Source organism: Ornithorhynchus anatinus, chromosome 4 (genome assembly GCF_004115215.2).
Source record: "Ornithorhynchus anatinus isolate Pmale09 chromosome 4, mOrnAna1.pri.v4, whole genome shotgun sequence".
NCBI classification, from domain to species: domain Eukaryota; kingdom Metazoa; phylum Chordata; class Mammalia; order Monotremata; family Ornithorhynchidae; genus Ornithorhynchus; species Ornithorhynchus anatinus.
Genome location: NC_041731.1, coordinates 21974449 through 22002205, shown reverse-complemented (window position 1 = coordinate 22002205; position 27757 = coordinate 21974449). Strand labels below are relative to the sequence as shown.

General features: G+C 52.4%; 1 protein-coding gene across 1 annotated transcript in view; it reads left to right on the top strand.

The window, feature by feature from the left end:
- The first annotated feature begins 398 nt into the window (after window positions 1-398).
- The window catches only part of LOC114811148 (disintegrin and metalloproteinase domain-containing protein 33-like), a 28861-nt gene continuing 1502 nt past the window's right edge, over window positions 399-27757 (top strand). Inside the window, exons 1-3 of the mRNA XM_039911961.1 lie at window positions 399-480; window positions 23018-23093; window positions 25546-25622. Of these exons, the coding sequence (XP_039767895.1) occupies window positions 479-480; window positions 23018-23093; window positions 25546-25622 (155 nt within the window). The 5' untranslated portion in view covers window positions 399-478. The remainder of the gene's footprint in view (window positions 481-23017; window positions 23094-25545; window positions 25623-27757) is intronic.

Below are 27757 nucleotides of genomic sequence, written 5' to 3'. Positions count from 1 at the left end.
CGGGGCCCTGACCCGAATCTGAAACCAGTTTCCCTCTTCCACCTGGATTTCTGAAGAAGAATATCAATACCAATAATCGTGGCATTTACTAAGCGCCTACTAAGTGCCGAGCACTGGTCTAAGCACTGGGGTAGAGGCACGGTAATCGGTGGGACGCGGTCCCTGTCCCACCTGGGGCTCACAGTCTGAAGCCCCATTTTCTGGATGAGGGAACTGGGGCTCAGAGAAGGGAAGGTCACCCAGCAGAAATGTGGTGGGACCAGGCGTAGGACCCGCATCTTCTGACTTCCAGGCCCGGGCAATATCCACTAGGCCACGCTGCTTCTGCCGAGCCGAAGGGTTCCCCAGCTCTACCGCACCTAATGCCCCGTTTCTCTCCCTCGACCCCGTTCCACAGAGCCGGCCCTGCCGGGAGAGCTGGTGACCCCCCACTGGCTGGTAGGACGACAGAGCCGGAGGTCGGTCAGCCTGGAGGATCATGTGAGTGTTGCCCCTTCCAGGCTCTGGATAACAAGGGGTTAACCCCCCCCCCCCCCCCCCCCCAATCTGCCTCGTCTGCCTGCCTGCTTGCTTATCCGCTTTCCCGTCGGTCTGCCCACCTTCCTGCCTATCATTCCTTCTTTCAATCGTATGTATTGAGCGCCTAATGTGTGCGGAGCACTGTACTACGCGCTCGGGAGAGGACAGTATAACCATTCATTCATTCAGTCGTATTTACTGAGCACTTAATGGGTGCAGAGCATTGTACTAAACCCTCCGGAGAGGACGATGTAGCAATAAAAAGACACATTCCCTGTCCATAACAAGCTCACGCCAGACACTGACTCGAGACCTACGTGTCGCTCGGTCAGTCAGTGGGATTTACTGAGCGCTTACTGGGTGCAGAGCACTGTGCTAAGCGCTTGGGAGAGGACGATACAACAACAAACAGTCACATTCCCTGCCCACGGTGAGCTGACGCGGCCTACCCACCTTCCTGCCTCCGATTTTCTTCCTGCCTGCCTGCCTATTTCCATCCCTGCCGATCTGATCAATCATTCATCAGTCAATCATCACTGAAGTTAGAACACCGAAGGGTGTGGGCTGGGTTGTAGTAGGAGAGCGGCGAGGTGACGTGGGAGGTGGGGAGGGTGAGGTGATTGAGAGCTTTAATGCTCAAAGGAAATCTATCTATCTATCTATCTATCTATCTATCTATCTATCTATATCTATCTATATTAATGTCTGTCTCTCCCTCTAAACTTCGAGCTCGTTACGGGCAGGGAATTTGTCTGTGGAGGTGGATGGGCACTGGAGCTTCCTGAGGAGTGGGGAGCCAGGGACTAAACCTTTTTGTAGAAAAATGATCCGGGCGGCAGAGTGAAGTATGGCGGAGTGGACAGAGCACGGGCTTGGAAGTCACAAAGTCATGGGTTCTAATGCCGCCTCCGCCACTCGTCTGCTGTTTCACCTTGGACAAATCACTTCCCTTCTCTGGGCCTCAGTTACCTCTTCTGTAAAATGGGGATTAAGACTGTGAGGACCTGATTAGCCTGTATCCACCTCAGCATTTACTACAGTGTCCGGCACATAGTAAGCATTTAACGAAGACCATTATCATCATCATCAGCCGGAGTGGGGAGTGAAAGGAGGCAGGGAGGTCAGCAACGAGGCTGATGCGGTAATCCCGGAGGGATAGGATAAACACTTGGATTAACGGGAGAGCCCTTTGGATGGAGAAGAAAGGATGGCTTTTTGCCGTTCTGGAGAGGTTGAACCGGCAGATTTGGGTGACAGACTGAAAATTTGGGTTGAGTGTGAGAGTTGAGTGAAGGATAACACCGGTTACGGGCTTGTGAGACAGGAAGGATGGTAGTGTCGTCTACAGTTGTGAGAACGTCAGGGGGAAGACAGGGTTTGGGTGGGAATATGAGGAATTCTGCTTTGAGCATGTTAAGTTTGAGATGTCGGTGGGACATCCAAGTAGAGATGTCCTGAAGGCAGGGGGAAATTAATTTATTTATCTCTAATAATGTCTGTCTCTCCCACTTAAACTGTGAGCTCGTTACGGGCAGGGAATGTGTCTGTTTTTGCATTGTACTCTCCCAAGTGCTTAGTACAGTGCTTTGCAAACAGTAGGCGCTCAATAAATATGGCAATGAATGAATGAATGGAGAGAGATCAGGGCGGAAGTGTAGATTTTGGAATCTACCCTTTAGAGATGGTAGTTGAAGCCATGGGAGCGAATGAGTTCTCCATGGGAGTGGGTGTAGATGGAGAACAGAAGGGGACCCAGAACTGACCCTTGAGGGACCCCCACTTTTACGGGGCGGGAGGCAGAGGAGGAGTCCACGAAGGAGCCTGAGAACCAACGGCCAGAGAGATAAGAGGAGAAGCAGGAGAGGGCCGCGTCAGGGAAGCCAAAGTTAGATCATCTTTCCAGGAGAGGAGGTAGTCCACCGTGCCAGAGTCAGAGTCGATTGTATTTACGGAGCACTGCTGTGTGCAGAACATGGTACTAAGCACTTGGGAGAGTCCAACGGGACGCTAAACGGACACATTCCCTGCCCACGACGAGCTTGCAGTCATTAATATAAATGAATAAATTACAGATAGGCTCATAGAAGGAGCTGGCAGCAGGGAGGGGACAGCACCTAGGGAGGTCTACTCTCCCGAGCGTTGAGTGCTTTGCCTGCAGTAAACGCTCAACAAATACGACCGAATAAATGAATGAGTGAATGAATGAAGGTCTGGATTGGCCAACCCCAGATCCAGCCCAAAGGGAAGCGGGGGGACAGGATGTTGTCAAGAGCCAGCTGTCGGGGACAGACCGGCCACCCTGGCCCCAGGGACTCTGGGAGCTGATGGTGCCAAGATGCCAGGAGCGGCAGCGGGCAACCCCGAGCTCGGTCTAGATATTGGCCCCGGGAGACTGCCTCTTTGGGACGGGAATCCTTGCCCTGAGAAGTCCCAAATAGGGTCTGGGGAGGGGCAGAAAAGAGAGAAGGGAAGGGAATCACTCTGGCTTTATTGTTTTCTTAGGGTATTTGTTAAGCACCAGCTAGGTGCCAGGCACTGTTCTAAGCACTGGGATAGAAGCGTGGTAAGGGTGACTCCGTGAAAGTCATCGAGAAGTCCGATGTGACAATCGTAGGGGGTCTGGGTCTCCCGGTCAGATTTTTTTTTTTTTAAAGTGGTATCTGTTAAGCACTTACTAGGTGCCGGGCACTCTATTAAGCACTGAGGTAGATACGACTTAATCAGGTCGGACACAGTCCCTATAATAATAATAATAATAATAATGTTGGTATTTGTTAAGCGCTTACTATGTGCAGAGCATTCAATAGTATTTATTGAGCGCTTACTATGTGCAGAGCACTGTACTAAGCGCTTGGAATGAACAAGTCGGCAACAGATAGAGACAGTCCCTGCTGTTTGACGGGTTTACGGTCTACGGTCTAAAGGGGGGAGACGGACAGACGAGAACAATGGCGATAAATAGAGTCGAAGGTTATGGTCAGAGAGAGGGATTTCAAAGTCAGTGAGGGAGGAGATAGTGCAGCGGTAGGAGATGACGAGATCGAGGGTGTGACCTAGTCGGTGAGTGGGTGCGGTATGGTGGAGGAGGAGGTCGGCAGAGTCGAGGAGGGATAGCAGGCGGGCGGCAGAGGACTGTTCTAAGCGCTGGGGTAGATACAGGGTAATCAGATTGTTGCACGTGAGGCTCACAGTTAATCCCCATTTTACAGATGAGGTAACTGAGGCACCGAGAACTAAAGTGACTTGCCCACATGTGGGGCTCACAGTCTTCATCCCCATTTTCCAGATGAGGGAACTGAGGCCCAGAGAAGTTACGTGACTTGCCCGAGGTCACACAGCAGACAAGTGGCAGGGCCGGGATTAGAATGAACTAATTCATTAATTATTTAACTGATTAGCTTCCACCCCGCCCAACGTGCTGTGGGTATCTAATTCCGTCTGGGTGTATCTGTGTGCATCTGGATGGGTCTTTGTGTGGGTTTGTGTTTTTGTCTCTCTCTGTGTCTCTTTGTGCATCTGTCCGTCTGTGATGATCAATCAATGGTACTTATTGAGAGCTTACTATGTGCAGAGCACTGTACTAAACTCTTGGGAGAGTCCCCTCCACAGACCAGCAGACACATCTCCTGTCGATAAACAAGGTTATCTCATCTGTAAAATGGGGATGAAGACTGTGGGCCCCACTGGGATATGTGTCCAACCGGATTAGCTTGTATCTGCCCCAGTGCACGCTGAGGGAAGCAGCGTGGCTCAGCGGAAAGAGTCCAGGCTTGGGAGCCAGAGGTCATGGGTTCTAATCCCGGCTCCGCCGCTTGTCAGCTGTGTGACCTTGGGCAAGTCACTTAACTTCTCTGGGCCTCAGTTCCCTCATCTGTAAAATGGGGATGAAGACTGTGAGCCCCACGTGGGACAACCTGGTTACCCTGTATTTACCCCAGCGCTTAGAACAGTGCTTAGCACATAGTAAGCGCTTAGCATATACCAACACTATTATTATTATTAGCGCAGCGCCTGGCAGAGAGTAAACACTTAACAAATATCCTGAAAACAAAATATGATTTGGAGACCTCGTCCCTCTCGTTCACCCCACACATCCTATCCGTTACCAAGACCTGCTGGTTTCACCTCTACAATATCGCCAAGATCCGCCCTTTCCTCTCCACCCAAACGGCTACCTTACTGTTACGGGCTCTCGTTATATCCCGGCTAGACTACTGTGTCAGCCTTCTCTCTGACCTCCCTTCCTCCTCTCTCGCCCCGCTCCAGTCTATTCTTCACTCCGCTGCCCGGCTCATCTTCCTGCAGAAACGATCTGGGCATGTCACTCCCCTTCTTAAACAACTCCAGTGGTTGCCTATCGACCTCCGCTCCAAACAAAAACTCCTCACTCTAGGCTTCAAGGCTCTCCATCACCTTGCCCCTTCCTACCTCTCCTCCCTTCTCTCTTTCTACCGCCCACCCCGCACGCTCCGCTCCTCCGCCGCCCACCTCCTCACCGTCCCTCGGTCTCGCCTATCCCGCTGTCGACCCCTGGGTCACGTCCTCCCGCGGTCCCGGAACGCCCTCCCTCCTCACCTCCGCCAAACTTATTCTCTTTCCCTCTTCAAAACCCTACTTAAAAATCACCTCCTCCAGGAGGCGTTCCCAGACTGAGCTCCTCTTCCCCCTCTACTCCCTCTGCCATCCCCCCTTTACCTCTCCGCAGATAAAGCCTCATTTTCCCCTTTTCCTTCTGCTCCTCCACCTCTCCCTTCCCATCCCCACAACACTGTACTCGTCCGCTCAACTGTATATATTTTCGTTACCCTATTTATTTTGTTAATGAATTGTACATCGCCTCGATTCTATTTAGTTGCCATTGTTTTTACGAGATGTTCTTCCCCTTGACGCTGTTTATTGCCATTGTTCTTGTCTGTCCGTCTCCCCCGATTAGACTGTAAGCCTGTCAAACGGCAGGGACTGTCTCTATCTGTTGCCGACTTGTTCATCCCAAGCGCTTAGTACAGTGCTCTGCACATAGTAAGCGCTCAATAAATACTATTGAATGAATGAATGAATGAATGACCTGGACACCATTATGATTTGTCTTATCAGACTTCTCGAGTACACCGAGTCCCGCCTTAACGGCATCTACCGCACTTAACTTGCGTCTACCCCAGCGCTTAGGACGGTGCTTGGCACGTAGTAAGCACATAAAGGCCATTATTATTATTATTATTATTATTATTATTCTTGGGCGTGTGGGCCTGTTTCTGTGTTTGCGGAGGATGTGGGGCGAGGGGGCAGAGATGCAGCTTGAAGTAACTAGGACAGAAATGGCTGTGTGTGGGGTGGGGTTCCGGATGTACGTTTGTTGTTCTGCTGTATTCCCCCAAGTGCTTAGTACAGTGTTCTGCACACAGTAGGCGCTCAATAAATGAATACGGGACCAAATGAGACAAGCAGCTGTGTCCCCCAGCACCACCCTGCTAGCTCCCCTGACCCCCGCCCCCCCGGTTTCCTCTCTCCCCTCCCCAACCATTCTGCCTGGGAGGATTCAACCTTGGCCAAACCGCACAACCGTTCTGAACGCCAGCCAGAGAGCCAAGCGCCTGACTCAGGATCTGAAATTTCCCCAGAAGCCTGCTCCTCTCCCAGCCAACCCTTCCTCTCCATGTGGCTGGGAGGCGGGAGGAACAACGGGAGAGGTGGGAATCGGCAAATCCCAGTCTGCCCCGGCCCCGTCTCTGGACCATAAGCTCCATGTGGACAAGGAATGTCGCACTAATATACAGGCGATGGGGGCGTTGGGGTTCTAAGCACATGAACACATGTGAACGTGTCTACCGACGCTGTTCTATTGGACTCTCCCAAGCGTTTAGTACAGTGTACTGCACATAGAGAGGCGGCATGGAGCAGTGGATAGAGCAAGCTCGTCTTCTAGACTGTAAGCTCGTTGTGGGCAGGGAATGTGTCCGTTTATCGCGCTAAGCGCTCAATAAATACGACTGGATGAACGAATTGTTCTATTGCCCTCTCCCAAGCGCTTAGTACAGCGCTCTGCACACAGTAAGCGCTCAATAAATACGACTGAACACGGGTCTGGGACTCAGAAGGACTGGGTGCTAATTCTGGCTCTGCCACTTGTCTGCTGGGAGACCTTGGGCAAGTCATTTCACTTCTCTGGGCTTCGGTGCCCTCATCTGTAAAATGGGGATTGAGACTGGTGAGCCCCATGTAGGACAGGGACTGTGTCCAACCCGATTGGCTTGTAGCCACCCCAGCGCTTAGAACGGTGCCCGGCACGCAGTAAGTGCTTAACAAATAACACAATTATTATCATTATTATTCTCTGGGACTCAGAGCCCTCATCTGTAAAGTGGGGATTAAGACATGGACAAGGACTGGATGCAACCCGAATACCTTGTATCTACCCCAGGGCTCATTCATTCATTCAGTCGTATCTATTGAGCGCTTACTAAGGGCTCAACTAAGGGCTCAACTTACTAAGGGCGTTGTACTAAGCGCTGGGGAAAGCACAATACAATGAAACAATGACATTCCCTGCCCACAGTGAGTTCACAGTCTACATCGATACAAGTAAATAAAATGACAGATGTGGACATAAGCGGTGTGGGGCTGGGAGCGGGGAAGAGGACAGGGAACAAGTCAGGGCGACGCAGAAGGGAGTGGGAGATGAGGAAAAGTGGGCTTAGTCTGGGAAGACCCCTCGGAGGAGATGGGCCTCAGTATAGCGCCTGGCACATAGTGAGCGTTTGACAAATACGATAAAAAAGCGCTCAATAAATACCACTGATGTACTGACTAGCCAAAGTGTCCTCTGGAGGTCACCATGACCTCCAAGGGACTGTCCCCCTATCCCAAGCCCCCTAGCTGGGGGGGAGCGGGGGGGAAGAGATGTCGTAGGCTGAGAGATCTCCTAGGAGCAAGGCGGGGGGGGCTGTGGGAGGGGGGTGGGGTTCTGTGGTTGGAGGAAGGAGCTGAGCTATCCCCTCTCCGTCGGCACACAGGGTGAGGGTCTCCTTCGAGGGGCGGAGAGAAGCTGGGAGCTGGCAGTCGGGGACTCCGGGGTTCTGGGCAGAGCTGGAGGAAAGACAAGCAGTGTTGTGCAGCGGGAAGCTGGGACCTTGGGTTCTGGGCAGAGCTGGAGACAGGAGAGTCAGAATTGCCCTCTCCCAAACGCTTAGTACAGTGCTCTGCACACAGTAAGCGCTTAATAAATACGACCGACCGACTGACTGTCGTGCAGACGGGAGCCGCGAGCCGAAAGTCAGGAAGTCTTGGGTTCTGGGCAGAGCTCCGGGCCGAAGAGTCAGTACCGTCCTCTCCCGAGCGCTCAGTACAGTGCTCTGCACACAGTAAGGCCTCAGTAAACACAGAGTCAGGGACTCGGGGGCTCTGGGCAGAGGTGGCGGCGGCCGGGCTGCTCAGAACAAGGCCCGAGCCGGCCAGAAAAAGCCCATCTGGTTCCCCTTAGCAGCGCCAAGCCCATTGAAACGGTCACCCAGCCAGAGGCGGATCAGGTTCCCCCCGCCTCCCCCTCTCCCTTCCAGGAACACACGGCCGAGCCCTGACCCCACAATTCCAGCCCCACAAACCCCCCACCAAAGGGCTGTTTAGTCTTCGGTCCGTGGCGGCGGACCGGCGAGGAATTCTCCCCGGCCCTTGCCTCGCCCGGCTCTCCCTCCTTCCCCCTTTTTTTCACTTTTATGGCCTTCGTTAAGCTCTTGCTCTGTGTCCAACGCTACGCTACTGGCTACTTCCCCGGGTGGGTACGAGTTCTAATCTGCTGTGTGGCCTCGGGCCGCTCACTTCACTCCTCTGGGCCTCAGTTCCCTCATCTCTAGACTGTGAGCTCTCTGTTGGCGGGGAACGTGTCTGGTGTTCTAGCGGACTCTCCCAAGAGCTTAGTAAAGTGCTCTGCACGCAGTAAGTGCTCGATAAATACGACTGACCGAATCTGTAGAACGGGGATTGAGAACGTGAGCCTTGTGGGGGACTGGGACTGTGTCCAATCTGATTTGCTTGATTCCACCTCAGTGCTTAGTACTGACCTTGGCACACAGTAAGTGCTTAACAGATGCCATCATTGTTAATATTATTATTATTATTATTACAAGATAATTAAGGTGGGGTTCACGATCTAAAGGAGCCCTTCTCCTCTGGAGCGCTTGAATTCGCTCCTTTATCCCCTCCTCCTTCATCCCCAAAGCACTCACGTACATATCTGTGATTTATCTATTTATATGAATGTCTGTCTCCCCCTCTAAACTGTGAGCTCGTTGCAGGCAGGGAACGAATCAACTAACTCTTATATTGTACTCTTCCAAGAGTTTAGTACAGTGCTCTGCACAGAGTAGGCGTTCAGTACCTATGATTGCTCGATTGGCGGTACCAGCGAGGAAGCCCTAATTCCTTATGTCGGGTCCAAACTGCATTTTACATGCCCGGGACTGTCCAACACTAATTCCCAGGCCATCTGCGGTGATTTTAAAAGCGCAGCTCCTAGCGGAAAAACTTTCTGCGGCTCTGCCCGTTATCGAGAGGCAGTGTGGTCTAGGTGCGGAAGGTACTGGATTCTAGTCCCGGCTCGGCCATTTGTCTGCTGTGTGACCCTGGGCAAGTCATTTCACTTCTCTGGGCCTCATCTGAAAAATGGGGATTGAGAGGGTGAGCCCCATGGGGGACAGCGACTGTGTCCAACCGGATTTGCTTGCATCCAGCCCAGGGCTTAGTTCAGTGCCTGGAACATAGTAAGCACTTAAAGAGACCACATATATTACCGCTATGTTCAGCAATTCCCGCTGGATTCTGATTCCTTCTCCGTCATTTCATAAAGTCATTCCTAGCCTGGTTCATCCCCCCGCTCCTCCCTTGAAATAAATTTGCCTTGTAGAAACCGTCTGGCCCCCTCTCTGTATGACTCCCACCCACCTTCCCTTTACCCAGACAGGAGAAGACATCTCTCAATCAATCAGTCGTATTTACTGAGCGCTTACTGTGTAAGTGTTTGGGAGAGTATAAAAGAACAGAGTCAGTTGACACTTTCCTTGCCCACAACGAGCCAATGGTCCAAAGGGAGAAGCAGACATGAATGTAAATAAATAATGGATAGATATAAATAATATAAAGAGATAAACTATGGATACGCACCTAAGTGCCATGGGGCTGAGGGAGGGGTGAATAAAGCCCGAGGGTGAGAGGGAAGGAAGTGGGAGAAGAGGGAAGGAAGGCTGAGTCAGGGAAGGCCCCTTGGAGGAAATAGGCCTTCAGTAAGGCTTTGAAAGCGGGGAGAGTCTCTGTCTGTCAGATATGAGGAGGGAAGACGTTCTAGGCCAGAGGCAGGATGTGGGTGAGGGGTTGGCGGCAAGATAGACGAGATCAAAGTACAGTGAGCAGGTTGGCATTAGAGGAGCCAAGTGTGCGGGCCGGGTTGCAGTAGGAGAGCAGCGAGGTGAGGAAGGAGAGGGCAAGATGATTGGGTCCTTTAAAGCCACAGTCTTAGTCCCCATTTTCCAGATGAGGGAACAGAGGCCCAGAGAAGTGAAGTGCCTTGCCCGAGGTCACCCAGCAGACACGGGGCAGAGCCAGGGATTAGAAGCCAGGGGAAGGAGAAGGGAGAGACTGGCAGACCGGCAGATGTGCTCAGAGAGAGAAGCAGGAGGGGTAAATGAGAAAGGGGAAGTGAGGACTAGGCAGTGTCAGAACAGAGGAGGAAGGCAGGAGAGATGGAGAAATCGACGGAAAGAGAGCAGGACGGGTAGGGAGCCGGAAAAGGGGATCCCCGGAATAAGAAAACCCTCCTGGCTGCCTGGGGCCACCCCTTCCTCTCCCCCTACCGCCACCCTCCTTCCCTCCTCCCCCCATCCTACTCACATCCCAAATATTTCCCAAAAAAGCCCTGAGCAGCCGGCCCATCAGTGACTTCACAGGCCGATCATGCCTGCTCAGTGAGTCAGAGGATGAGGATGGAGGGGGGTGGGAAGCGAATGGAATCCTCCCTACCCCATCCCCCAAACCCCTCGCCCTGCGGCCTGGCACTAATCCTCTTCCCCCTCCCCTTCCCCACCAGAGAGGCTGGCCCAGCCTTGTCTCCAGAGGCCTGAGGAATTGGGGCGAGGGAGGACAGGGGGACAGAAGAAGGGCAATGGGGAGGGTGGAATGTAGTGGATGCTGGGATTTGTAGTTCATGACCCTGACCCCACCCCCCAGCTATTAACCCTCATTCATTCTCTCATTCATTCATATTCATTGAGCACTTACTGTGTGCACAGCACTGCACTAAGCACTCGGAAGAGTACACTGTAACGGTAAACAGACACGTTCCCTGCCCGCTCAGTCGACGGATCGATCGTATTTATTGAGCTCTTAACTGTGTACAGAGCCCTGTATTAAGCACTTGGGAGAGTACAAAATACAAGAGGGGGTAGGAGCATTCCCTGCCCACAGTGAACGAGTTTTGAGAATTCTGAAAACCCATTTGTCGACCCCTTAATGTAACTTTTTTTTTATGATACCGGTTAAACGCTTATTAGGTGTTAGGCACTGTACTAAGCACAGGGGGAGATTCCCCCGGGGTAATCAGGTTGGACACAGTCCTCGCCCCACATGGGGCTCACAGTTTTAATTCCCATTGTGCAGATGAGGCACAGAGAGCTGAAGTGACTTTCTTATGGGATTTGTTACGCACTTAACACATGTGAGGCACTGTCCTAAAAGCTGGGGTAGATACGAGCGAGTCGGGTTGGTCACGGTCTGTGTCCCACATGAGGCTCGCGGTCTCAATCCCCATTTTCCAGATGAGGGAACCGAGGCGCAGAGAAATCACCCGGCAGACAAATGGCAGAGCCGTGATTACAATCCAGGTCTTTCTGACTCTCAGGCCCGGGCTCTAGCCACTAGGCCGGGCCGCTTCCCTAATTTTAGGGTGTTATGACGATACATCAGGAAAGATTATTTTCAGAAATTCTTAGAACTTGGGTTCATACGACCTAAATAGTGGCTAGAGGAGTTGCCAGAGGGACCGCTGTCAATCAGTCAACTGTATCTATTGAGCGCTTACTCTGTATGGAGCACTGAACAAAGCACTCGGGAGAGTACAATAGGACAATAAACAGACTCATACCCTGCCCACAGAGAGCTTACAATCTACTGGGGGAGACTAACGTTAATATAAATCAATATATGAGAGATAAGGACCTAAGTGGTGCGGGGTGGGGAGGGGGGATGAATGAAGGGACCGAGTCAGAGCGTGGGAGAAGGACGTGGGAGAAGAGGAAAGGGGGCTTAGTCAGGGAAGGCCTCCCGGAGGAGCTGGGCCTTGAATAAGTGGACCAGCGGCCCACTCTGTTGCCCCAGAGCCATTAGGTTCCCCTCCCAGGTCCCTGTTAAGATGGGCACCGTTTTAGTGGCACGGGACCTGGTGGCGGAAGTCGCGGCAGAGAAGCATCACGACCAGGTGGGTAGAGCCCGGGCCTGGGAGTCAGAGGGACCAGCGTTCTCCACTCTGGCACCGACGCTTGCCTGCCGGGTGACCTTGAACAAGTCACTTTGCTTCTCTAGGCCTCAGTTCCCTCAGCTGTAAAATGGGGATGAGGACTGTGATCCCCCTGTGGGACACCCTATCAGCTTGTACCCCAAAGCATACTACAGTTCCTGGCACCTAAGTGCTTAACAAATACTATTATTATTATTATTACTGCTAATAATAATAATAATCCAAGTTCTGCCACTTGTCTGCTGTGTGACCTCGGGCAAATGACTTGGCTTCTTTGGGCCCCAGTTCCCCCATCCGAAAAATGAGGATTAAGACTGTGAATCCCATGTGGGACTAGGTCCAACCCGATTTGCTTATATCCACCCCAGAGCTTAGTATAATAATAATAATGGCGTTCGTTAAGCGCTTGCTACGTGCCAAGCACTGTTCTAAGCGCTGGGGTAGATACAAGGTAATCGGGTTGACGTGGGGCTCTCACTTTTAATCCCCTATTTTACGGGGGAGATAACTGAGGCCCAGAGAGGTGGAGTGACCTTCCCAAGGTCACCCAGCAGACAAGCGGCGGAGGCGGGATTAGAACCCACGTCCTCTGACTCCCAAGCCCGGGCTCTTTCCACTAAGCCACGCTGCTTCCAATAGAGTGCCTGGCACATAGTAAGCGCTTGACAAATAATATGATTATTATTCTTACTATTATTATTCTTACTATTATTATTCTTACTATTGCTGCCTGCCTGTGTGTGAATGCTCTCCGTCTCTCTCTCCATCTCTAGGCAGAGAGGCCGAACCGAGGCCACATGGTTGTTGTGGCTGAAGGCAGAGAGCTCATCCTTGCACTGGAAAAGAACCAGTAGGTATTGGGAGCCCCTGGGGTGGAGGGGAGAAGGCACCCCCGACCTGGGAGGCAGCCTGGCCCAATGGATAGAGCCCGGGCCTGGGAGTCAGAAGGATCTGGGTTCTAATCCTGTTGTGACCTCGAGCTAGTCCTTTCGCTTCTTCTGGCGTCGGTAAAATGGGGATAAAAACTGTGAGCCCCATCTGGGACACAGACCGCGGCCAAATTGATAATCTCGTATCTACCCCAGCACTTTGAATAGTGCCTGGAACACAGTAAGCGCTTAACATATACCATAAAAAAAAGGAAGGGGGCTGGGAAATTAAACGAGGGCTGGAAATGAGGGGATGGGGGACAGCAGGGTAATGTTATGGGGCAGGCAAAGGGAAAGTATCTCTTTAGTGTTCTGTTGGACTCTCCGAAGCGCTTAGTAAGGTGCTCTGCACGCAGTAAGCGCTCAGTAAATATGACTGAATGAATGAATGAATGAATGAATGGTGAGGAGCCACCTGGCTATGGAACATCAGATCCTTGGGTTGGGAAGCAGCACGCCCTAGTGGATGGAGCCCGGGCTGGGAGTCAGAAGGACCTGGGTTCTAATCCCGGTTCTGCCACATGCCTGCTGTGTGACCTTGGGCCTCTTCTCACTTGTCCGGGCCTCAGTTCCCTCATCTCTAAAAGGGGGATGAGAATTTGAGCCCCACGGGGGACAGGGATTGTGTTCGACCCGATTGGCTTGGATCCACCCCGGCGCTTAGAACAGTGCTTCGCACATAGTAAGCGCTTAACAAAGTCCGTTATTATTATCATTATTATCTATTTTGTGGTGACCACGGAGGTCACAGGGGTTGGGGTTCAGACGGCGGCTGTGGCGGCGGCGATTGCAGCAGTGACTGTGGTGCTCACGGTGAAGAGGCTGCGGTGATGAGGATTACAGAGATCAGTCCATCGATCCACCAGTGGTATTTACTGAGCGCTTACTGTGTGCAGAACACTGGCCTAAGCACTTGGGAGAGTCCAATACAATACTGTTGGTTGACACGTTCCCTGCCTAGAATAACTAAGCCTTCCTATCCTCTTCTCCCACTTTGTCTGTGCCGCTCTTACTTGCTCCTTCATTCATCCTCCCACTCATCCCCACAGCACTTACGCGTATATCAGTATATATCTGCAATTTATTTATTTATTTTAATGTCTGTCTCCCCCTCTAGACTGTGAGCTCCTTGTGGGCAGAAATGTGTCTGCTTGTTGTTAGGCTGTACTCGCCCAAGCGCTTAGTACGTACAGTGCTTTGCGCACAATAAGCGCCCAATAAATACGACTGAATGAACAACTAGACTAGACTGTGAGCTCGTTGTGGGCAGGGAACGTGTCTGTTGACCGCTATATTGTCCTCTCCCAAGCACTTAGCACAGTGCTCGGCACGTGGTAAGCGCCCAATAAATACGATTGAATGAATGGGTGAATAAATGAATGAGCTTACAATCTGGAGGGGGGAGATGAAGAGGATGGGGGTGATGGAGGTGATAACGGAATCGCCGTTGTGGTGTCCCCTAACATGCATGACCACAAAGTTTCCATGTCAACAGAGGAACTCATTCATTCACTCATTCATTCAATCATCCGTCCTAAGTCTGCCAAGCAGCGTGGCCCAGTGGGAAGAGGTCGGGTCTGGGAGGCAGAGGACCCGGGTTCTAATCCCGGCTCGGCCACGCGTCTGCTGAGCGGCCTCGGGCAAGTCGCTTCACATCTCTGCGCCTCGGTTATCCCATCTGTGCAATGGCACCTCACCCGCGGAAGGGGAGGGGCTGGAGACGGCGCAATCCTGGGGGAGGCTGAGGCGGTGAGCCAGGCCACGGGATGATCTGGGTTTGTCGGGGACCGAAGCCGGCGAGGCTGAGGCAGGGAAGAATCCTCCTCCCTCCGACTTCGACTGTGAGCCCCACGTGGGGCAGGGACTGTGTCCAACCGGATTAGCTTGTATCTACCCCAGTGCTTAGGGCAGTGCTTGACACACAGTAAGCGATTAACAGATCTTGTCTTGCCTTATGCTGTGGAGTCGGCTTCGGCTTAGACCCTTCCGTAACGGGCAGCCCTGTGTGACTCCGCTCTCAGCCTCGTCGGCGTACGCAAGCTCTCCGACCACGATAAGGCATAGATTCATAGGAGAGGCTAACAAATACCACGATTATCATGATTATTATTATTATCGGGTCGCCCCAAGGCCCGGTTGACTGCCTCAACCTCCCCAGGATCTCCACTTCCCCAGTCCAGGTTTCACTGGGCAGCAAGTTTCCCTTCTCCTGAGCACCATTTGAGTCACCCCTCAAGGTCTGACACTGGCCCTGTCCCACAAGGGACTCCCAGTTTTAAATCGGAAGGAGAACTGGTACTTAATCCCCATTTCACAGCTGAGGAAACTGAGACACAGAGAAGTGAAGTGACCAAGGTCACACAGCGATGCTGCAGAGCTTCCGGTGCCTCTGAGATTCCTGTCAAACTCCACTGACTGTGGCTCTCAACGCTGCAATTCCCACCCCTAATCGTAATAATAATAATAATCACTATGCTATTTGTTAAGCACTTTGTGCCAGGCACTGTACTAAGCGCTGGGGTGGCTACAAGCCAAAAAATGGCATTGGACACAATCCCTGCCCCATGTGGGGCTCACTGTTTTGATTGCCGTTGTACAGATGAGGGAACTGAGGCCCAGAGAAACAAAGTGACTTGCCTGAGTTCCCACAGCAGACAAGCGGCGGAGCAGGGATTAGAACCCGGGTCTTTCTGATTCACAGGCCCCATGCTCTATCCACTAGGCCACGCTCATCTCCCACCCCTCTCGGCCTGAGCTCTCCTCTCCTGACAGACGGACCCTCTCTCTCCAAGGGGCCGCGCACTAAACTCCGTCCCTTTTTTTATTTTACGGCATTTGTTAAGCACTTACTATGGGCCAAACGCTGTTCTAAACACTGGGGTGCATACAAGCCGCTTAGGTCAGAAACAGTCCCCGCCCCACATGGGGCTCACAGTCTTAAGGAGGAGAGAGAACAAGGACTGAATCCCCATTTTACAGCTGAGGAAACTGTGACACAGAGAATAATGACAATTGTGGGGTTTGTTAAGCGCTTACTATGTGCCGGGGACTGTACTAAGCGCTGGGGTGGATACAAGCAAATCGGGTTGGACAGAGTCCCTGTCCCACATGGGGTTCACGGTCTTAATCCTCGTTTTACAGATGAGGGAACTGAGGCACAGAGAAGTCAGTGACTTGCTCAAGGATACTGGGCAAGCGATTAACCAAGCAGATGGAGGAACCGGGATTAGAACCCAGGTCTTTTTGACTCCCGGGCCCAGGCTCTTTCCACGAGATCATGCCGCTGCTTCCTCCCCCCGCACCAACCCCATCCCTCGCCCGCTTCGGTGCTCTCCTGAAGAAACTCCTCCTCTGGGAAGTCTTCCCGATTGACTGTCCGCACCCTTCTCCCCGGGCACTCTGTCCGCTGCATTTTCAACAGCTTTTGGGTGTGTCTCTGTTTTTGTTCTCATTTCTAAGCCCCGGATGCTTTCACTTTGTATCGAATTCTATATTTGTGGTTTTTGTGCTGTCTTCTGCCTCTCCCACTGCTTTGCCAACTCTTGCAAAGCAGGGATTTGCACCATGCCACCCGCAAACCCTAGGCAGGGCTCTAAAAATGATGGTACTTGTTAAGCGCTTACTATGTACCCAGCGCTGTTCTACGTCCTGGGGTAGATGCCCGTTAATCAGGTTGGACAAGGTCCCTGTCCCACATGGGGCTCACACTCTTCCTCCCCGTTTTTCTGGAAGATGGATGAGGTAGCTGAGGCCCAGAGGAAGTGAGGTGACTTGCCCAAGATCACCCAGCAGACAAGTGGCGGAGCCAGGATTAGAACCCAGGTCCTTCTGACTCGGAGGCCCTTGCTCTGTCCATTAGGCCACGCTGCTTCTCCCTCCCCACTTCCGTGCTCTCCTGAAGAAACCCCTCCTCTGGGAAGCCTTCCCGATTTCCTACCCACTGGAATACTCAGCACAGCGTGAAAGCAACAGTGGGAGACAGGTGTGGCCTAGAGGAGAGAGCCCAGGCCTGGGAGTCAGAATTCTAATCCTGGTCCCGCCACTTGTCTGCTGGGTGACGTCAGGCAAGCCACTTCACTTCTCCGGGCCTCAGTTCCCTGTAAAATGGAGATTAAGATGGGGAACCCCGTGCGGGACAGGGACTGCGGGGCCGAACTGTCCATCCCAAGCGCTTAATAATAATGTTTAATAATGTTGGTATTTGTTAAGCGCTTACTATGTGCCGAGCACTGTTCTAAGTGCTGGGGTAGACATAGGGGAATCAGGTTGTCCCACGTGGGGCTCACAGTCTTAATCCCCATTTTACAGATGAGGGAACTGAGGTACAGAGAAGTTAAGCGATTCGCCCAGAGTCACACAGCTGACAAGTGGCAGAGCTGGGATTCGAACTCATGAGCCCTGACTCCAAAGCCCATGCTCTTTCCACTGAGCCATGCTGCTTAGTACAGTGCTCTGCGCATAGTAAGCGCTCAATAAATACTATTGAATGAATGAACGAACCTGATTAGCTTGTATCTCCCGCAGCGCTCAGAACAGTTCCTGGCACATAGTAAGTGCTTAACAAATACCATTTAAAAAAAAACAAACAAGCCTAGCTCCAAGAAGATAGGGGTGGGGTGAAGTTTGGCTTGGCTGTGCTCCCCAGCTGCCCCACCAGGGCTTTGTAAAATAATAATCATAACGGTAATGGTATTTGTTAAGTGCTCGCTGTGTGCCAAACCCTGGCCTCCCCTTAACCGTCCCATCCCTGTAGACGGCACCACCACCCTTCCTGTCTCACAAGCCTGTAACCTTGGCGTTATCCTCCGCTCATCTCTCCCCTTCAACCCACGTATTCAAGCCATCACGAAATCCTGCCGCTCCCACCTTCACAACATCGCTAAGATCGGCCCTTTCCTCTCCGTCCAAACCGCTACCACGCAAGCCTGGCTCGGTGGAAAGAGCCCGGGCTTGGGAGTCAGAGGTCGTGGGTTCGAATCCCGGCTCCCGCCCCCTGGTCTGCTGTGTGACCCTGAGCAAGTCACTTCACTTCTCTGGGCCTCAGTTCCCTCATCTGTACGACGGGGATGAAGACTGGGAGTCCCACATGGGACAACCTGATTCCCTTGTATCTAGCCCAGCACTTAGTGTTGGTATTTGGTATTTGTTAAGCGCTTACTATGTGCAGAGCACTGTTCTAAGCGCTGGGGTAGATACAGGGTAATCAGGTTGTCCCACGTGAGGCTCACAGTTAATCCCCATTTTACAGATGAGGTCACTGAGGCACAGAGAAGTTAAGTGACTTGCCCACAGTCACGCAGCTGACAAGCAGCAGAGCCGGGAGTCAAACCCATGACCTCTGACTCTTTCCTCAGGCTCTTTCCTCTGAGCCACGCTGCTTCCCTCATTTTACATTTACATTTTACATTTTCCCTCATTTTAGTGCTTGGCACATAGTAAGCGCTTAACAAATACCAACATTATTATTATTATTAAATACAATCACTCGTCCTATTCCATCCGGATGACTGCATCAGCCTCCTTGCTGACCTCCCGGCCTCCCGTCTCTCCCCACTCCAGTCCGTACTTCACTCTGCCGCCCGGATCAGTCTTCTACGGAAACGTTCAGGACACGTCTCCCCACTCCTCAAGAAACTCCAGTGGTTGCCCATCCACCTCCGCCTCGAAACAAAAACTCCTCACCATCGGTTTCAAAGCGGTCGCTTCCCTCGCCCCCTCCTACCTCACCTCTCTTCTCTCCTCTTCCAACCCAGAGCGCACACTCCGCTCCTCTGCCGCCGCTCACCTTCTCACTGGGCCCCGATCTTGCCCGTCCCGCCGCCGACCCCTGGCCCGCGTCCCGTCTCTGTCCCGGAACGCCCTCCCTCCTCAAATCCCACAGACAATGATTCTCCCCCCTTTCAAAGCCTTATCGAAAGCCCATCTCCTCCAAGAGGCCCTCCCTGACTAAGCCCCCCCTTCCCCTTCTCCCACTCCCTTCTGCGTCGCTCTGACTTGCTCCCTTTTCTCTTCCCCCCTCCCAGCCCCACACCTCTTTATGTCCATATCTGTCATTTATTGATTTATATTAATGTCCATCTCGCCTGCCTCTAGACTGTGAGTTCGTTACGGTCACCGAATGCGTCTGTTTGTTGTTATACTGTACAGTGTATTGTATTATATGGTATTATATTGTACTCTTCCGAGCGTTTGATACAATGCTCGGCCCGCAGTAAGTGCTCAATAAATACAAATGACTGTCTGACTGACTGCCTGGCAGTCGGGTCACACAGCAAGCAATTGGCAGAGCCGAATTAGAACCCAGGTCATCTGACTCCCAGGCCCGGGCTCTTTCCCCCTAAGGAAAACTGGGTGAGGGGAGGACCAGGCCCTAACAATCATGGTGCTTGCTATGTGCCAAACACTGTGGTAGATGCCAGATAATCAGGTGGGACACAGCCCCTCCGCTACATGGGGCTCACCGTCTGAGGAGGAAGAACGGCGGGTATTGAATCCCCATTTTACGGACAAGCAGACTGAGGCCCAGAGAAGTGAAGGTGTTCAGAGGGGGTAAGTCTTCTAGACTGCGAGCCCGTTGTTGGGTAGGCGTTGTCTCTATTTGTTGCTGAATTGTATTTTCCGAGCACTTAGCACAGTGCTCTGCACGCAGTAAGCGCTCCGTAAATACGACTGAATGAAAGTGGAGGAGCCTGGATTGATTACTAATAATTAAGGGGGGGAGTTTACGTGCGACTCCGTGTTTGGATCCGTCCGCCGTGGTGTGTGTCGAGATGTGACCCAGTATTTCTGGGTCTGTGGGAAAGAAGCCCCCAAGGCCCTCCCGGGACCGCCGCCGTCTCGTCCTCCCCCCCGCTTCCCGGCTTTCCCTTCTCCCCCTCGGCCGACGGCAGGAAAATGTGTGTCGGGATCTGGAGAAGACTTTGGGGGGGAGCGGGGGACGTCTGGGGATGAGGTCTGGCAGCTGCGGGGAGGAAGAGCGGAGGGAAGAGGAAAGGAGGGAAGGGGGATTTGCCATTTCAGCAGTTGGGCTTTCCCCCTTTCGTGGGGAGGGGCTTTAGGAGGGGGTGGGCTGCCGGGAGGGGCCCCGGCCCCCTCTCTCTCATTCACTCATTCATTCGGTCGTATTTATTGAGCGTTTGCTGTGCGCAAAGCACCGTACTAAGCGCTTGGGAGAGTCCAGTGCGACAGCCGGGCACGTTCCCTGCCCGCGACGGGCTCGCGGTCCCGAGGGGGGGACAGGCATTACTATACATCAATAAATTCAATCGTAAATCCGTTGCCGAACCGTACTTTCCGAGCGCTTAGTACAGTGGCCTGCACCCAGGCAGCGCTCAATAAAATACGGCTGAATAATTACATAAAATGAGAGATATGGCCATAAGCGCTGTGGGGCCGGGAGGGAGGATGAATGAAGGGAGCAAGTCAGGGCGACGCAGGACGGTGTAGTGGGTGGAGCCTGGGCCTGGGAGTGGGAAGGCTGTGGGTTCTAATCCCGCACTCCGCCACTTGTCTGCTGTGTGACCTTGGGCCAGTCACTTGGCTTCTCTGGGCCTCCATTGCCTCACCTGGAAAATGGGGATGAAGACCGTGAGCCCCGCCTGGGGCAGGGAGTGTGCCCAACGTGATGAACGGGTATCTCCTCCGGCGCTTAGAAGGGTGCTTGGCACCTAGTAAGCACTTGTCATCAAATATCATAATTACTAATTACTATTAATGAGAAGACTGCATGTAGGGAGGCAGAACGCTGGTCCTGCACCCAACTCTGTCGCCCCTTGAGTCGCCTTAACCTCTCCGGCCTCGGGGTCTCTGGATGAAAAATTGGGTTGACCCTTCTGGCCCCCCGGGATGGTGGGAGAAGACGGACGGAATCGTTTCTGGGAAAAAATGCTTCGGGGATAAAACAGCTCCGCCGAAACCCCAGGGATCCCTAAGTCCCGTGAAGCGGTCGAGAAACTGACATCAATCTGAGGGAAAGCATCAGCGTTGGCTGGAGGGATTGCGGGGTGGGAGACGGTTGGATGGTTGTCTTTTTTTTTTAAGCACTCTACTAAGCGCTGTGGTAGATAATCAGGCCAGGCATAGTCCCCGTCCCACTTGGGGCTCCCAGCCTAAGTAGGAGGGAGTAGGATTTAATCCCCATTTTCCAGGTGAAGTAACCGAAGCCCAGAGAAGTGACGTGACTCGCCCTGGGTCACCCAACAGACAAGTGGCGGAGTCGGCATTAGAACCCAGATCCTCTGACTCTCAGGCCCGGGCTCTTCCCACTGGGCCAAAGGGCAGAGGGGGACAAGAGTGAGAAGGGTGACAGAACCACAGAAAATAATCATCCTAATTTTGGTACTTGTTAAGTGCTTAGTATGTGCCGAGCACTGTTCTAAGCGCTGGGGTAGGTACAAGTTCATCAGGTTGGACACAGTCCCTGTCCCACAAGGGGCTCACGGTCTCATCCTCGTTTTACAGATGAGGGAACCGAGGCCCCGATAAATTAGGCGACTTGCCCGCGGTCACCCAGCAGAGGTGATGCAGAGCCAGGATTAGAACCCAGGTCCTTGGGATTCCCAGGCCTGTGCTCTATCCCAAGCCCGGCCTAGCCAGAGAAGCCAGGACCGGGGATAACGGAAGGAAACAGGCAAGACAGTCTTGCGCGGCAGGAGGGATCTGAGGGCCAAGTCCAAGGAGATGAGGCGGGCTGAGGGGGAAGAGAAGCAGCGTGGCTCAGTGGAAAGAGCCCGGGCTTGGGAGTCAGATGTCCTGGGTTCGAATGCCGGCTCTGCCCCTTGTCAGCTGTGTGACTGTGGGCAAGTCACTTCTCTGGGCCTCAGTGACCTCATCTGGAAAATGGGGATGAAGGCTGTGAGCCCCACGTGGGACAACCTGATGACCCTGTGTCTCCCCCAGCGCTTAGAACAGCGTTCTGCACATAGTAAGCGCTTAACAAATACCGTGCAAGGAAGGGGGGTGGGGGGGATGATGCCAGGGTCAGGCTTTCGACCGGCTCGGAGGCAGGGGGACGGATGGGCGAGATGTTCCCGGAGGGTCCCGTGCCAGGGTTGGCTCAGCGGGGTCAACCCTAGAGTGCCGCGGTCTTCGGAGGCGGAGGAATGAGCCCGGCCCTGGGAGTCAGCAGGACCTGGGTTCTAATCCCAGCTCTGCCACCTGTCTGCTGGGTGGCCTTGGGCAAGTCGTTCCACTTCTCTGTGCCTTATTTCCTTCCTCTGTAAAATGGGGATGAACACTGGGAGCCCTATGTGGGCCGCCACTGTGTCCACCCCGGTTTCCTTGTATCTCTCTCTAGACTGTGAGCTCCTTGTGGGCAGGGAATGTGTCTGTCTGTTGCTATATTGGACTCTCCCAAGCGCTTAACACAGCGCTTTGCACCCGGTAAGTGCCCAATAAATACGATAGAATGATCGAATGAAAGAACGAATCTGCCGCTGAGCTTAGTACGGTGCTTTGCACTTGGTAAGTGCCCAATGAATACGACAGAATGAATGCAGGGAAGAACGAATCTCCCGCTGCGCTTGGTACGGTGCTTTGCACTTGGTAAGCGCCCAATAAATATGATAGAATGAACGAATGAAAGAACGAATCTACCGCTGCGCTTGGTAGGGTGCTCTGCACTTGGTAAGTGCCCAATAAATACAACAGAATGAATAAACGAAAATGCGAATGTCCCGCTGCGCTTAGTACGGCGCTTTGCACTTGGTAAGTGCCCGATAAATACGACAGAATGAATGAATGAAAGAACGAATCTCCCGCTGCGCTTAGTACAGTGCCTTGTACTTGGTAAGTGCCCAATAAATACGACAGAATGAATGAACGAAAGAACGAATCTCCCGCTGCGCTTAGTACAGTGCTTTGCACTTGGTAAGCGCCCGATAAATCCGACAGAATGAATGAACGAAAGAACGAATCTACCGCTGTGTCAGTACAGTGCTTTGCACGTGGTAAGCGCTCAATAAATACGACTGAATGAGTGAATCTACCGCGTCGCTCAGTACAGTGCCTGTTATTATTATGATGATTATTATCATATGGAGGCAGCGCTCTCATTCTTCCTCTCCCCCAGCAGGCTTCTGGCCGAAGGCTACACGGAGACTCATTACACTGAGGAAGGGCTGCTCGTCACGTTAACGCCCAACCACACGGTGAGTGTCCTGGCTCGGCCAACCCTTAGCAGTAATAATAATAATAATAATAATGATAATAATAATAATGATAGAGAAGCAGCATGGCCTAGTGCATAGAGACTCTGTCCGATCCGCTGACCTTGTATCTACCCCAGTGTTTAGATCTAGCGCTTGGCACGTAGTAAGCGCTTAACAAGTACCATAATTATTCTTATGTCCATTACCACGGGCCTAGGAGTCAGAAGGACCTGGGTTCTAATCCCGGCTCCAACCACCTGTCTGTTGTATGACCTTGGGCAGGTCACTTCAAATCCCTGTGCCTCAGTTACCACATCTGTCAAAAGGGGGGTGGGGGGGGTGAAGACTGGGACAGGGACCGTGTCCAACCCTATTTGTTCCTATCCACCCCAGCGCTTAGTACAGTGCATGAGACATAGCAAGCGCTTAGCAAAGACCACAATTAGAACCCGATTTGCTTGTATCCACCCCAGTGCTTAGTACAGTGCCTGGTACAAATACCACAGGTATTATGATCATTATTATTATCACAGTACCTGGCACATAAATGCTTAACAATTACCACAGTTATTATTATCTATTATTAATATTATTCTAATCCCGACTCTGCCACTTATCAGCTGTGTGACCTTGGGCAAGTCACTTAACTTCTCTGTGCCTCAGTGACCTCATCTGTAAAATGGGGATGAAGACTGTGAGCCCCACGTGGAACAACCTGATCACCTCGTATCTCCGCCAGCGCTTAGAACATAGTAAGCGCTTAACAAATACCCACATGATTATTATTAACCCTATTTGCTTGTATCCACCCCAGTACTTGGCACAGTATTGGTAAGTAAGCGCTTCACAAAAACCACAATAATTATCATTGTTATTGTTATTACAGTGCCTGGCACAGAGTAAGCGCTTCACAAAAACCACAATTATTATTATTATTATTACAGTGACTGGCACATAACAAGCTCTTCACAAATATCTTTACTATTATTAACCCTATTTGCTTGTATCCATCCCAGTGCACAGTACAGTGCCTGGCACATAGTAAGCGTTAAAACAAAATCCACAACTATCCTCCTTATTCTTCTTATTACTACAGGCCCTGGGACCTAGCAAGTGCTTAAGAAATACCACAGTAATCATTATTATTACTATGATTATTAACCCTATTTGCTGGTATCCATCCCAGCGCTTAGTCCAGTCCCTGGCACACAGTAAGCGCTCAAACAAAAATCCCAACTCGCGTTATCATCATCACAGGGACTGGCACGCGTTAAGTGCGTAGCGCATCCCACAGTTATCGTTCATTCGGTAGTATTTATTGGGCGCTTACTATGCGCAGAGCACTGTACTAAGCGCTTGGAATGGACAAATCGGCCACAGAGAGAGACAGTCCCTGCCCTTGGACGGGCGCACGGTCCAATCGGGGGAGACGGACAGACAAGAACAATGGCGAGAAATAGAATCGAGGGGAAGAACACCTCGTTAAAACAATAGCAAATAAATAGAATCAAGGCGATGTACATCTCATTAACAAAATAAATAGGGCGAGGAAGATAGATACAGTTGAGCGGACGAGTACAGCGTCGAGGGGAGGGGAAGGGAGAAGCAGCGCGGCTCAGTGGAGAGAGCCCGGGCTTGGGAGTCGGAGGTCATGGGTTCGAATCCCGGCTCCGCCGCCTGTCGGCTGCGTGGCCGTGGCCAAGTCACTTTACTTCTCCGTGCCTCGGTTCCCTCGTCTGTAAAATGGGGATGAAGACCGTGAGCCTCACGTGGGACGACCCGATCACCCCGTCTCTCCCCCGGCGCTTAGAAGAGTGCTCGGCACACAGTGGGCGCTTAACGAACGCCAACATCATTATTATTATCACCAACCCAATCTGCCCGCATCCATGCCGGCGCTCCGTCCAGGGCCCGGCGCCTGGTAAGCGCTTAACAAATACCACCGTTACGGTGATGACCGGTGAGAAGAAGACAGTGGGCTAATAATAACCACGCTGGTGTCTGTTCAGCGCTCACTATGTGCCGAGCGCCGTTCTGAGCGCTGGGGGAGATGCAGGGCGGTCAGGTTGTCCCCCCCGTGGGGCTCACGGTTTTAATCCCCCTTTTAATCGATGAGGGAACTGAGGCCCAGAGAGGTCAAGCGACTTGCCCGGAGTCACCCGGCTGATAAGGTGGCGGGGCCGGGATCAGAACCCACAACCTCTGACTCCCAAACCCACTGAGCCAAGCTGCCAGGGCTTGATCCGCCACCCCTCCCGCCCTTTATCCCCGTCCTCCCTCTGCCCCCGTTCCTTCTTCCCCTCCACCGGCCACGGTCCCGGCTGGCAGGGCCCGGAAGAGAGGACCGGATGCTCGGAGGAGAGAAGAGGGGATGGGGCTGGGGGCCGGGAGTGGGTTGGACGCCCCTCTGCTCCCCGTCCGAACCCCGGCCCTCCTCCCCCTGCCCCTCCAGGACCACTGCTACTACCACGGCCGCGTCCGGGGGGTTCCTGGCTCCTGGGTGGCCCTCAGCACCTGTGCGGGGATCAGGTGAGACCGCGGGGGGCCGGGGAGGGGCCGCTGGATTCGGGGAGGGCAGCGGAGGGGGGTCCGCAGAGGCCTACGCCGCCGGGAGGGAACGTGGCTCTTGGGGCCTCGGTCCAGTGGTCCGCGGCGAGCGCTTCCTGGGGGCAGAGCGCCGGACCGAGCGCTCGGGAGAGGGCAAGGCCACCACAGACACGTCGAGTTTATCGTCCAGTGGGGGAGACCGATATTAATATTAATACAGATTTGGACGCAGGGGCCGGCTACCGACTCCTATACTGAGCCTCCAAATTAGGGCTCGGTTTCATTCATCCCTTCAATCGATCGTATTTATGGAGCGCTTACTGGGCGCAGAGCGCTGGACTGAGCGCCCGGGAGAGGGCAGGGCCGCGATAAAAAGACACATCCCGTCTGGAACGAGTTTATCGTCCAGTGGGGAAGACGGATGTTAATACAAATACAGATTTGGACGTCAGGGCCGGCTACCGACTCTTATACTGAGCCTCCAAATTAGGGCTCGGTTTCATTCATCCGTTCAATCGATCGTATTTATGGAGCGCTTACTGGGCGCAGAGCGCTGGACTGAGCGCCCGGGAGAGGGCAGGGCCACGATAAACAGATACGTCCCCTGTCCGGAACGAGTTTATAGTCCAGAGGGGGAGACGGATATTAATATTAATACAGATATGGGCGTAAGGGCCGGCTACCGACTCTTATACTGAGCCTCCAAATTAGGGCTCGGTTTCATTCATTCGTGGAGATTCAAACTGTGAGCCCGACGTGGGACAACCTGATCACCTTGTATCCCCCCAGCGCTTAGAACAGTGCTTGGCACATAGTAAGCGCTTAACAAATCCCACCATTATGATTATTACTGTGTGCGGAGCGCTGTACTAAGCGGTCGGGAGAGGACAATACAACAATAAACAGACACGTTCCCTGCCCAGAATGAGTTTAGAGTTCAGGGTTTATAGTTATATTAATATCTGGAGACAGAGACTGATATAAATCCAGATATTCATTCATTCAATAGTATTTATTGAGCGCTTACTATGTGCAGAGCACTGTACTAAGCGCTCGGAATGGACAAATCGGTAACAGATAGAGTCAGCCCCTGCCCTTGGACGGGCTCATCGGTCTAATCGGGGGAGACGGGCAGACAAGAACAATAGCGATAAATACAATCGAGGGGATATATGAACGTAAGGGCCGTCTATCGACTCCTATATTGAGCCTCCAAATCCTGACTCGGTTTCATTCATTTATCCATTCACTTGTATTTCTTGAGCGCTTACTGTGTGCAGAGCACTGTACTAAGCGCCCGGGAGAGGACGTTGCAACAATAAAGAGACACGTTCCCTGCCCAGAACGAGTTTATTAGCCCCGTTTATAGTCCAGAGTTTATAGGTGTATTAATATCTGGGGACGGATATTAATATAAATCTAGATATGAACATAAGGGCCGTCTGAGCCTCGCGTGGGACAACCTGATGACCCTGTCTCTCCCCCAGCGCTTAGAACAGGGCTTTGCACATAGTAAGTGCTTAGCAAATACCAACATGATTATTATTATTATTACTAACTTAAACTGAGCCTCCAAATCCTGATTCCATTTCATTCCTTCATTCATTCATTCATTCACCCACCCATCCATTCAATTGTATTTATTGAGCGCTTACTGTGTGCAGAGCACTGGGCCAAGCGCTCAGGAGAGGACAAATCAACAATAAACAGACTCGTTCCCTGCCCAGAATGAGTTTATAGCCCCGTTTATAGTCCAGAGTTTATATATATATATTAATATCTGGAGATGGATAGTAATATAAATCTAGATAGGAACATAAGGGCCGTCTGAACTTCACGTGGGACAACCTGATTCCCCTGTCTCTCCCCCAGCGCTTAGCCCAGTGCTCTGTGCGGAGTAGGTGCTCAATAAATACTAATGAATGAACGAACCTGATGACCCTGGGTCTTCCCCGGCGCTTAGCCCAGTGCTCAGCACGAAGTAAGCGCTCAATAAATACTAATGAATGAGCCCGATGACCCTGGCTCTCCCCCGGCGCTTAGCCCAGTGCTCTGCGCGGAGTGGGCGTTCAGTAAATACTAATGAATGAACCCGATGACCCTGGGTCTCCCCCGGC